The sequence below is a fragment of the Schistocerca americana genome, chromosome 3, assembly GCF_021461395.2.
Source record: "Schistocerca americana isolate TAMUIC-IGC-003095 chromosome 3, iqSchAmer2.1, whole genome shotgun sequence".
NCBI lineage: Eukaryota > Metazoa > Arthropoda > Insecta > Orthoptera > Acrididae > Schistocerca > Schistocerca americana.
Window position 1 is genome coordinate 361,278,022 of NC_060121.1, and position 13,450 is coordinate 361,291,471.

General features: G+C 42.9%; 1 protein-coding gene across 1 annotated transcript in view; it reads left to right on the plus strand.

The window, feature by feature from the left end:
• Positions 1 to 13,450, plus strand: part of LOC124606083 — a 375,104-nt gene that overhangs the window by 141,517 nt on the left and 220,137 nt on the right. The window contains exon 5 of the mRNA XM_047138048.1: positions 2,511 to 2,738. Coding sequence (XP_046994004.1) covers positions 2,511 to 2,738 — 228 coding nt within the window. The remainder of the gene's footprint in view (positions 1 to 2,510; positions 2,739 to 13,450) is intronic.

Genomic DNA, 13,450 nt, shown 5'->3' on the forward strand with positions numbered 1-13,450 from the left:
CAGACAAAGTAGTATTTTATATGCTAGTTCTGAAAATACTGATTTGTTTATCTGGATGATTTGAAAATGGGTTCAGCTCACCCGAAACTAGTCAACGATCAACTGAACGGTGAACCTTGCAACTGTGCATGTTTCTGTATCGTACAGGACTATTTTAACAGATACTATCGACTGCGTTTGCTGCAGTTGAGGTATGATTTTTCTCCTGAGATGAACAGTAGATTTTTCGGTGGATTTTGTACGCTAGAAGCAGCCTGCGTCGCGTCAGTGAGTCAAGCCTCCTTTCCGAGCACACCTGGATTCAGAAAGTGTTCGCACACCATTCGGACAGGCCCCAGTTGTCAGACGTTGTTTTAAAGGTCTCTCTTCGATAAGAATGATATTGTTCTGTTTGCTAAAAAATTCCTCGGTCCATTGAGAAACCTGGTCTGATGCTCTGTTGTTGTTGTGGTCTTCAGTCTAGAGACTGGTTTGATGCAGCTCTCCAAGCTACTCTATTCTGTGCAAGGTTCTTCATCTCCCAGTACCTACTGCAACGTACATCCTTCTGAATCTGTTTAGTTTATTCATCTCTTGGTCTCCCCCTGCGATTTTTATCCTCCACGCTGCCCTCCAATACTAAATTGGTGATCCCTTGATGCCTCAGAATATGCCCTATCAATCGACCCCTTCTTCTAGTCAAGTTGTGCCACAAATTTCTCTTCTCTCCAATTCTATTCAATACCTCCTCATTAGTTATGTGATCTACTCATGTAATCTTCAGCATTCTTCTGTAGCACCACATATAGAAAGCTTCTATTCTCTTCTTGTCTAAACTATTTATCGTCCACGTTTCACTTCCATACACATACACTTCCATACTCCACACAAACACTCTCAGAAACGACTTCGTGACACTTAAATGTATTCTCGATGTTAACAAATTTCTCTTCTTCAGAAACGCTTTCCTTGCCACTGCCAGTCTACATTTTATATCCTCTCTACTTCGACCATCATCAGTTACTTTGCTCCCCAAATAGCAAAACTCCTTTACTACTTTAAGTGCGTCATTTCCTAATCTAATTCCCTCAGCATCGCCCGACTTAATTCGACTACATTCCATTATCCTCGTTTTGCTTTTCTTGATGTTCATCTTATACCCCCCTTTCAAGACACTGTCCATTCCGTTCAACTGCTCTTCCAAGTCCTTTGCTGTCTCTGACAGAATTACAATGTCATCGGCGAACCTCAAAGTTTTTATTTCTTCTCCATGGATTTTAATACCTTCTCCGAACTTTTGTTTGTTTCCTTTATTGCTTGCTCAATAAACAGATTGAATAACATCGGGGAGAGGCTACAACCCTGTCTCACTCCCTTCCCAACCACTGCTTCCCTTTCATGCCCCTCGACTCATAACTGCCATCTGGTTTCTGTACAAATTGTAAATAGCCTTTCGCTCCCTGTATTTTACCCCTGCCACCTTCAGAATTTGAAAGAGAGTATTCCAGTCAACATTGTCTAAAGGTTTCTCTAAGTTTACAAATGCTAGAAACTTAACACTCATAATTAGTTCATTAGGAAACAGTACACAACAGTATCTAAGGCCTTCAAGGAATACGTCATGAACCTGGTGCCGGTATCTAACGACTTCTCCGAATGAACAGAAAGAGCTGGGTTCTACAGATCGTTGTTTGTGGAACACATGTAGTTTCCTACAGAGAAGATATTCGAATGCAGAAAGGTCATAATAAGCAACCATAAAAGATTTTCCTGCAATTTGTTGCACAATTTTACTCCTCGGCAGCAAATGCCGTTTCGAGTTTTATGTTTGTTGTTCCTTGGTAAATACAGACTCAATCTTTGCAATGTCCACTTGTGGCGTGACGGAATTTGAAGACACCACAATGTTTCCAGAATGAAATTTTCATTCTGCAGCGAAGTGTGCGCTGATATGAAACTTCCTGGCAGATTAAAACTGTGTGTCAGACCGAGACTCGAACTCGGGACCTTTGCCTTTCGCGGGCAAGTGCTCTACCAACTGAGCTACCCAAGCACGACTCACGCCCCGTCCTCACAGCTCTACTTCTGCCAGTGCCTCGTCTCCTACCTTCCAAACTTAACAGAAGCTCTCCTGCGAACCTTGCAGGACTAGCACTCCTGAAAGAAAGGATATTGCGAAGACATGGCTTAGCCAAAGCCTGGGGCAGGAGAGCTTCTGTAAAGTTTGGAAGGTAGGAGACGAGGCACTGGCAAAAGTAAAGCTGTGAGGACGGGGCGTGAGTCGTGCTTGGGTAGCTCAGTTGGTAGAGCACTAGCCCGCGAAAGGCAAGGGTCCCGAGTTCGAGTCTCGGTCCGGCACACAGTTTTAACCTTCCAGGAAGTTTCACACCACAATGTGTCAACATACGGTGTAAGGCCGGTATATTGAGAGAGCGCTGCAGTGTCTTTTACTTTGATTCAGACACATCTGTGATAGCTACTAAGTGTGACCGTGTGTGTGTCCTTCTTTCACTGTTGCGGACGCTGTGCAGCGCGGCCGCCCCGCTGCCTGGTACCGGGCCCACCCCGGCGAGCTGGACGCCAAGCTGCTGTCTGTCATCCCGGAGGCTCCGAGGACGGCGTCCGTGGTGCCGCCCGGCTGGGACTGGCGCATCGCGGGGGGCGGCGCGGGGGCGGCGGCGGGGGTGGCGGCGGCGGTCGCCGCTTCAGAGGCGCCCACCGCACCCGCCTCGCAGGTCACCACACCCGTCTCGTCCAAGGTACGGCCGCACAGCTTCCCCACCGTTTCTGATAATCCTGGGACATTTCTAGCAATTTTGGTGTAAGCTGACAGAGACCGTAGTGTGTGTCAACCGTAAGTTGGCCTACATGCTCCCCCGACCTGCGGGAGGTTTCGTCCTGTAGTCGTTTGCTTCTGGCTGCAGCCAACGTTTCCTTAGACTACAGTACTGTTTGAGGCAGAATTTGTCTTTTGCTGTGTTACGATGTTGTACTTCACACTGTTTCGTACTGTATAATTTCCTTGTGAAAAATGAGTGCGTATGTGTTACAGTTACGGTCAATGTCTCAGTACTTGAGACGGTTTCAACTCCGATTACCCGCAACATTAAAACGATAGTGATCTTCGTGCATGACTTTTGATTTGATGGAAGTTTACAACGCAGCGTAGAAGGCAGACGGAGCTTGTTCCACCCTCATTACTTGGCAGTCTGTGGGGACCAGGATTGCTTCCTGTGCCTCCGACAAGTTCCTTTGGCAGTCGCACAACTTAACAGTCGGCTCACTATAAATATACATGTTATTTCCTACGAAGATCGTAATGAAAGTCGTGAGCAACCCGTTGTTAAAATTCCAATTCCAACAATGTAACAAAAACGGTGTCTTAGCCACAAATCTTGCGGAACAGACAGTGGCGTCTGCTCCAGTTTTATAGGGCTTTAGTTCCCTCCCAGCTGGACTGTGGCTGCACAAAATGGTTCAAATGGCTCTAAGCAATGTGGGACTTAACATCTGAGGTCATCAGTCCCCTAGACTTAGAACTACTTTAACCTAACTAACCTTAGGACGTCACACACATTCATGCCCGAGGCAGGATTCGAACCTGCAACCGTAGCAGGCGCGTGATTCCGGACTGAAGCGTCTAGAACCGTTCGGCCATAACGGCCGGCTGTGGCTGCACAACGTACGGGTCAGTGAGCCCGTCGTACGTGAAGATCAACGCTGTACGTCATGAGGGGATAAGGCTGGTCACGGAAGCTTACAGAACGAACTCCATAGCCATTCTCTGGGGAACTGCCACTTACTATCCGGCAGCAGCTTCTCATGCTGCGTCAGACACTTCAGTTTCCCGTTACGCCCAATTCCCCAGCACACAAACCGTTGCTCATCCAGCTATGGAACCCCAATTTACCAGTCAGCCGCGGGCAAACGAGGCCGTTTGGGATCCGTGCAATATGTTTGTTGGAGTCCTTCGGTGTGGGGTAAGTGCTGGCTCAAATCCAGGGTTTTAATCACCTGCCTCCGCGATTACTGCAGAAGCCCAAAATAATTTTAGACTTAGCACTGTGCAGGAGAACTGTACTCTAGCTTTTATTTTTAATACGCTATTTTGCAACATTTTAAATGAGCGTCCTGATTATTTCGCTGTATTCACTGATGGGTCTAAATAGGGGTCCGTTGATAGCTCTGTTGTTTACCCAGATCGTGTCCTCAAGATTCGGTAGCCTCCGGAGTTCACTGTATTCGATATTGAACTACCTGCGATCTTGAGGGCGCTGGAGCATGCCTGCTAAATTCTTCGCCTGTTCCGACTTCCTGAATGCCTTTCAGTCTGCAACGCTTGCATCCAGCAGATAAAGTAGTCCAGGATAGGTGGCCGCTATGGCCGAGCGGCTCTAGGCGCTTCAGTCAGGAATCGAGCTGCTGCTACGGTCGCAGTTACGAATCCGGCCTCGGGCATGGATGTGTGTTATGTCCTTAGGTTAGGTTTAAGTAGTTCTAAGTCTAGGGGACTGATGACCTTAGATGTTAAGTCCCATAGAGCTTAGAGCCATTTGAACCATTTGAAATCCAGGATATGCAGGACGCTGTAATGCGGGTACAAAGGCTGGGGAAGAAGGCGTCCTTATGCTGGGTAGCCAGAGCGCATGGGTACTCCAGGGAACGAAACGGCGGATGTAGCGGCCAAGGAGGCGTGTCGTGTCCGTCAGTTAGCTCAGTAAGCCATCCCCCTGCATGCTGCTGTCTCGCCATTGAGGCACAGAGTCGATGGGAATATGAGTGACTGGAAGTAACAGACAACAGTCTCCGCTCAGTAAGGCTCACAACGTCGCCGTGTTGTACCTCCTTCCAGCACGCAGATGATACGAAGTCCTCCTTACTCGTCTTCGCATAGGGCTCAGCAGTATGACGCATGGCTTCTTGATCAGGAGAGAGAACCCTCTACTGTGCGTCACTGTGCGCCACATTTTATTAGTGTGTGGTTTATTTTCTGACCATTGTGTAGCGAGAGATTTGTAACAAATCTACCCTCTATTGTAAGTAGCATCTAAAGGAATGTGTTGGAATGTAAGTCTGCAGGCTTTCGTGGCCGCCGTTGTCACTGAATTTAAAATCTTCTGGGTTATTAGGCCACAATCGCGAAATTTGGAGCGCACTTCATTGCAAGTTGGTTTCAATAGTTTTCACAACGAAGCTGTATCTCGAAATCTGGCTGAAAACCCGAAGTGACTGGTCGTACGTAAAATGTATTAGCGGCAAAACGCAGTCAATACCTTCACTGCGCAACCGATGACAGTGCCACTAAAGCAGAGTTACTAAACAGGGGCTTCAGAAATTGCTTCACCAAAGAAGACGAAGTAAATATTCCGGAGTTCGAATCAGAACAGCTGCCAATATCATATATTAGTAGATATCCTCGGTGTAGCGAAGCAACTTAAATCAGTTAATAAAAGCATGTCTTCCGATACAGATTGTGTACAAATTATGTTTCTGTCACAGTACGCTGGTATAATAGCTACATACATAGCAATCATTTACAACCGCTCCCTCGACGAAATATCCAAACCTAAAGAGTGGAAGTTGCATTAATCACAGCAATACTCAAGAAAAGAAAGAGAAGTAATCGCTCATTTACAGACCCATATCACTGACATCGATTTGCAGTAAGATTTTGAAACATATACTGTGTTCGAATACTATGAACTACCTCGAAGAAAAAGTTCTATTGACAAATAGTCAGTACGGATTCAGAAAATATGGTTCTTGTGCAACACAACTAGCTCTTTATCGACAAAGGATTTCAAATTGATTCCATATTTCCGGAATGCTTTTAATACTGTACCTCACAAGCGGCTTCTACTCAAATTGCGTGCCTATGGAGTATCGCCTCAATTACGCAACTGGATTCGTGATTTCCTTTGAGAAAGGTCACAGTTCGTAATAATTCATGGAAAGTCATCGAGTTGTACAGAAGCGATATCTGGCATTCCCGAAGGAAGTGTCACAGAGCCTCTGCTTTTCTTAATCTATAAGAGTGATTTACGAGACAATCTAAGCGACGAGCTTAGATTGTTTGCACATGATGCTGTTATTTACCGTCCGGTAAAGTCATCAGAAGATCAAAAACCAACTGCAAAACTATTTAGACAAGATACTTGTGTGGTGAAAGAGTGGCAGTTGACCGTAAATGATGAAAAGTAAAAGGTCATTCGCATGAGTTCCAAAAGGACTCCGTTAAATTTGATTACACGATAAATTACACTAGCCTAAAGGTTGTCAGTTCAACCAAGTGGGATAGCGATTACGAACAACTTAAACTGGAAAGATGACATAGATAATGTTGTGCGAAAGGTGAATCAAAGGTCTGCTTTTATTGGCAGAACACTTATAAGATGCAACGAATCAACTAAAATGAGTGAGGACACTATGCTTGTCCGTCCTCTGCTAGAGTATCGCTGTGCGGTATGGGATCCTTACCAGATAGGTTTGACGGAGGACGTTGAGAAAATTCAAAGAAAGGCAGCTCGTTTTATATTAGTGCGAAATAGAGGAGAGAGTGTCACGGATATGGCACGAAAGCTGGGCTGACAATCATTAAAACGAAGGCTTTTTTTGTTGCGGTGAAATCTTTTCAAGAGATTTCAGCCATGAACTTTCTCTTCTGAACGCGAAAAATTATTCTTGACGCCCACCTACGTAGGGAGAAATGATAAAATAAGAGAAATCAGAGCTCACATGGTATGATTTGGGTGTTCGTTTTTCCCGCGTCCTAGCCGAGAGAGGAACGGCAAGAAATAGCGTGAAAGTGGCTCAGTGACAGGCACATACGAGTTAATTGCAGAGTATTCACGTAGATATAAATGCAGATGAAGATAAGTTCTTCTCAGATAAAAAGATTGACGTCTCGTGTGCAGCATAATTTCAGTTTAAAAAATAGAGAAGAGCAGCTATCTGATGGTGAATCTGCCGGTATGAATCTGGTAAAGGTCCTATCTGTTTTTAATAAATGATGCCATTAACAATGGTTGGTTGCTTTTTCATTTTTTGATGTAATGTTTCAGCGGATCGAAAAAAGGACTCCCCAGAAATTACACAATGGATTTTAAAATTTTCGCGATTTTTTAACTAGGCATGTGCCTTTCGTTGCTTCTGCAACAGTGTTCTCATACGTTTGTATACCTTTGAGGATCAGTTCCATTAATTTATTTGCTATAGTTCATCCAAAATGAGGTTTTCTCTTACAGCGTTAGTTCGGAAGAAAGGGAGACCTTCTATTAGGAAGGCATCATGCGAATATTTATCTGCTTTTTAAAGCATTTGCATTTATTTTGGTGCGTTTGGATGATACGGTATTCAAGGTTTGGATGATACGGTATTGAGCGTCTTTACAACGACCTCGTGGTCACTATTCCCTTTGTGCATCATGATGCACCTCATTTTCTCAGGATTATTTATTATTTTTGCGTAACCAGTTATACTCCAACTGAACCATCTGCTCAAAATAATTTTCAGAGAAAGCATTTAGTACAATTTAAGAAGATGTTTTATGCCTGCCACCGGCATTACATACGTACTTTCGCCAATATATCGAGTGTAGATTCAAGTCACAACCAACTATAAATGTATAAATGGGTACCTGTTTGATATGAGACTCAATTTTTCTTTGAACCTTTCAGCAACTGTATCGTACTAGATAGGGAGTCGGTCAAAGAAAGCAGTCATTAACTTATTGCGAATGTCAAGTATAAATGTACCAATGTTAGCTCACAGGAATTACACACTTCAATTTCACTGCAAGATAATGTGCTCTAACAAGATGCCACCACCAGCTGTATTAATCTATCCTTTCTGCACACCGTTAGGTCCTTGGTAAAAATTTCGGCTGGAATTATCTCCGGCTTTAGCCAGCTTTTGGTACCTTCAATCTTCAGCGCTTTCTATTAGCGCTTAGACCTCTGGTTCTTTCCTAACACTGCTACGACAATTTACGACTATAATACCTATGGTTCCTAGGTCTATCCTCGTCCTGTATTTACCTTGCACGCTTTGAGACTGAAGTCCGTTTTGATCTTTCCACTGGGTGTTGTGTGCCGTCCTTAGGTTAGTTAGGTTTAAGTAGTTCTAAGTTCTGGGGGACTGATGACATAGATGTTAAGTCCCATAGTGCTCAGAGCAATTTGAACCTTGTTAAATGTTGTTCTTTCCCAATACCCTTTACCTTAAAAAACCGTCCAGTCCACTGCATACAGCCCCTGCTACCCGTGTAACCGCCTCCTGTGTGTAATGGACCCTGACCTATTAAGCAGAATCCGATACCTCACCACCCTATGTCCCAAGTCATGGAAACTGTAGCCTACACAGTCGCAGAACCGTCTGAGCCTCGAATTCAAAATCGGTCCTGTCGGCTAGGGTGCGAAAGGTGAGCTCTACTTTCATGTCACCAGCAAGACGTCAGACTTTACCAATTTACATCCAAAGCAGCACATTAAGACCGACCTGAGCCATCGCCTGCAGCTGGCTGCAAATTGTGCACTTGATGATATCCGGAAGGACTCATTCCACATCTGGGATGAACCCTCGTCAGGTACCCACATGAAGTGCCACAGTGGACTTCTTCTCCTCCTTGACAGCCACATTCCTTAGAAGCTCTACTTCGCATTTAACACTGGAGCTACCAACTATCAGTAATCCCGCCCTCTGTGAATGCCCAGATCTTGCAGGCCAAGTGGCTTCCTCTGGAAAAGGACAAGCTACTGAATCTGGCTGAGGAACTTTATCAGCCACAGATAGCACCTAAAACCTGTTTGTCAGACGAACCAGAGAGGAGAGAGGTCGTTCGACTGGCCTTCTAGAAAGTCTTTCGCTGCTGGCCACACCTTGGAACAACCTCCAAATCGACCATGCATCAAGGATCAACCTAAGTCTGGGCAGTATCCACGGTGGCTACAGTAGTGGACTAATCGGAGCCGGGGGGGGGGGGGGGGGGGGGGAGGGAGGTTACATAGAACATGGTGGAAGTCTGATGGACGCCTGATTCTAACCCTCGCACAGCGACGCCCATTAGCAACAGCCTCAGATTGGATGACTGAAAGCACCACCTGCAGCTGTGAGTGAAGGATCATCAACTTAATATGCATCCGAAATCACAACAATCACAATCCCTGTTCATACTAAAATAGCGGAACTCTACACTACACAGTTATTAAAACGCAGGACTGCACACCAACATGCAAGAAATTTAAGAATTAAGCTACTAAGCACACAGATGCATCAAAATAAGTCTCTTCTGCTAGAAGCTAATAAATATAATTTACAATCGAATACTGTACTCTGCTGTTGTGCTTCTGGAGCGATAGCTGCCGCCTTAGTGATGGTGATGGCACCATACAGTAAGAACAGACTTAAAGAAGGATATTTTTTCTCTAATCAAGCAAAATGTACAACTAAATCTGCTTTCTAAGACAATAACGCAGTTCTTTTTGTGCTACTTACATCGAAAATCTTGTGTTACTTTTATGTCTGTTTTTCAGAAGTTTCTGCTGTGCAATATATGGACTGAACACTTATCTAAACTTATACAGACTAGACATACTGCCTTAGGGAAAATAAGTGACCATCACGTAACTTTTTAAATTATATGCTTCAGCCACAGTTCCCACAGATGCTATGATTACCAGTTTCGATTTATTACCAAATCATTTGCTGATGACTTGTTAAGAAGTTGAAACTGGTAACCACATCATCTGTTTGGAGACAAAGAGTATGTTGAAGAAAACAAACACCCAGCCACCCAGCCACACACACACACACACACACACACACACACACACACACACACACATACACAGATAGACAGAACCATGCTTGTGCACACTTCAGTACTTAAGTCACACACATATTTATATACAATGATGGCTATCTACGAAGAAAGGACAGTGCCTAAGAATGTCTGTCAGACTTGTTACAATACACATACTGGGTGTAACAAGTGTAAGTGCAGGTATTTCTATGAGTTTTTGAAGATGGTGTACTGAACAACATTACATCAGTATTAATATCATTTGCAGATTAATAATTACAGCTATTACAAATTGTATATTTTTAGGTTGGGTAGTAGCTCCAAGTGTTAATGCTTATTTTCCTCCGCACAATAGATCAGGTGTTGAAGTGTATCCGCGTGGACACAATATGGTTAGTCTATACTGACAGACGTCATCCATTTAGCAGTGTAGTTACGTCTGTTCAGAAAACATCACATCGTAAAGTTTGTGCTGTGTTTCTGAGAAGATTGTTTGATGCAGGGAGAAAAACAACCAACACACTGATGTGTGTACATATTAAGGTACGACATACAAAAATATCTGCGCTTATACGCGTTTCATCCTGTGTAAATTCATGATAAAAAGTTGGCAAGACCCAAATATTTCAGTTCATGCAATATTCACTGGATGAGCATTACTTATCACTAAAATAAACAAATAATGAAAAACAGTTGGTCATAAAATATATTGTAGAAATAGACGTTAAACACCATACAGTTTGTGGGCATGTAACTTTTGGTTTGTTGTACATTTTTTTCAAAAATCAGTTCTTATCTTCCAAAGTTACTTATGTTGTTTTAACTCATCATTTGGTCTGACAGAAGCACACCAATAATTTTTGCAATATTGGTTCTTGGTGTCGAGCACCACCATCACAAGAAATGTTCATCACAACCACTAACAACTGAGAGTTTCTGTAGGTTCATCCTTTTGACTGCAGGTCTTGGGGACCATGGCTGTTTACTATTGTAAAAAAAATGAAAAGCCTACAGCCGTCCTTAAGATTTTATTTATTTTGTAGCTACCAGTTTCAGCGCTTCGATACGCCATCTTCAGGACATAGTTGATGCTGAAGGGGTTGACACAATCCCTATAGTTATACTGATTTAGTGGCCAACATAACTGGTTATGCAGCCTGTCTGTAAACTTTGATGTCAGCACACCAAACATCAACTGCCAGTGCATTGAAGTGCCAAAACTGGTAGCTACAAAATAAATAAAATCATAAGGACGGCTGTAGTCGTTTCATTTTCTTACAATAACAACAGATGTCTTATGTTGATGAAAAAATAAATGTGAACAGCCATCAGGTGAAGCTGTCGGTTCAGCATCAGGAACAGTGTTATTTATTTTTAACAAACGGAATCCTGAACATTATCTGGCTGCTGTATTTTACTTTTTCTAAGAATTGACCTGTATTCTTAATCATTGGTGAAGTTGATCATACAAGTGTGATCTATTGAGACTATCTTTCATAATGGTTGTTTTGTAAGTAACATATATAATGAAAAAATCCACAGCAAATAACAAGTGATTTACTCAAGAAGTGTCAGATATTCCTTGGCCCATCACTCATGATGTAAGATCTTACACAAGAAAATTAGTCTACTTTGCTTATTATCATTCGCTTATGACGGCATTATACACTTGCTATTCAAATTTCTAGCTCAGAAAGGGGTAGTTCGAGCAGTATGTGGTGTGAGTTCATTAATCTCTTATCGATATCTGCTCAGGAGCCTGGGAATTCTGACGTTGGCCTCTCAATATATATTTTCTTCAGTGTTGTTTGTTGTTAACAGTTTGAGATTATTCACAAGAATTAGCAGGTATCACTCAGTTAATATCAGGCAGAAATCCTGCCTGCATTTGGCTCGCACCTTCTTGACTCTTATGCAGATGGCCTACAATATTCATTTTCATCCATTTTCGGTGAGCTACCACAAGAATTAAAAAAACAAATCTCCTCGCACTTCCAAGTGTAAATTGAAGAACTACCTCAATGTTTACTCCTTCTATCCTGTCAGGAAGTTTCTGCAGAAACTTCAAGCAAACTTCTGTAGTATATTGTTCATTATACTAGTATATCCTCAATGGGGCACTGTTAAGTGGGGCGTTCCCCAAGGATCGGTGCTGGGGCCACTGCTGTTTCTTATTTATATAAATGATATGCCTTCTAGTATTACAGGTGATTCAAAAATATTTCTGTTTGCTGATGACACCAGCTTGGTAGTGAAGGATCTTGTGTTTAATATCGAAATATTTTCAAATAATGTAGTTCATGAAATAAGTTCGTGGCTTGTGGAAAATAATTTCATGCTAAATCACAGTAAGACTCAGTTTTTACAGTTTCTAACTCAAAATTCAACAAGAACTGATATTTTGATCAGACAGAATGAGCATATTATAAGCGAGACGGAAGAGTTCTAGGCGTTCGGATAGATATTAAGCTGTTGTGGAAAGCCCATGTTCAGGATCTTGTTCAGAAACTAAATGCTGCTTTATTTACTATTAGAACAGTATCTGAAATAAGTAACATTTCAACACGAAAAGTAGTCTACTTCGCGTATTTTCATACGCTTCTGTCATATGGTATTATTTTTTGGGGTAACTCTTCTGATTCAAAAAGGGTATTTTTGGCTCAAAAACGGGTTGTTCGAACTATATGTGGTGGAAGTTCGAGAACCTCTTGTCGACCCCTATTCAAAAGTCTGGGAATTCTGACATTGCCCTCACAGTATATATTTTCTTTAATGTCGTTTGTTGTTAGCAATATTAGCTTATTCCCAAGAGTTAGCAGCTTTCACTCAGTTAATACTAGGCAGAAATCCAATCAGCATGTGGAATGCACTTCCTTGACTCTTGTGCAGAAAGGAGTGCACTATTCTGCTGCATCCATTTTCAATAAGCTACCACAAGAACTCAAAAATCTTAGCAGTAGCCCAAACGCTTTTAAGTCTAAACTGAAGAGTTTCCTCATGGCTCACTCCTTCTATTCTGTCGAGGAGCTCCTGGAAGAGCTGAAAAATTAAGCAAATTCCAGTGTTACATTATTGTTGATTTTCTTTATTTAAACTTACGAACTGTCGCCTGAATACGTTTCTTGTATTTCATTTCATCTGTTTCTACTATCATGTTATAATTTCATGTATTGACTCGTTTCATGACTGTGGAGACTTCTCCTTAATTTTGTCCCACGGAACAATAAATAAATAAATAAAATAAAAAAATCCCCTTTACTCTGTATATGCTCTTCTTCCCCTCTCCACTCCTCGCCCCTTATCTGCCCATCTCCTCCCCAGCCTCATCTCCATCTCCTCCTCGCCACCACCTTTGCACATCTCCTCCCCACCCCTCTCTCTGCCCACGTCCTCCTCACCACCCTCTCTGCCCACCTCCTCCTGACCACACACTCTGCCCCTCTCTTCCTCTCCACTCTTTGCCCATCTCTTTGTCTACACCTCTCCAGTCATCTCCTTCTCCCTCTGCTCTTGCTGTCCATCTCTCCTTCGCACATCCACTGTCTATCTCCCGCTCCCATTCTCTCTTAGTTTCTCCTCATACTCCATCTCCTCCTTCCTCTCACATCTCCTTCTATGTCTCACTCTATCCATGTCCTCCTTCCCCTTCTCTCTCTGCCCATCTCATCCTTC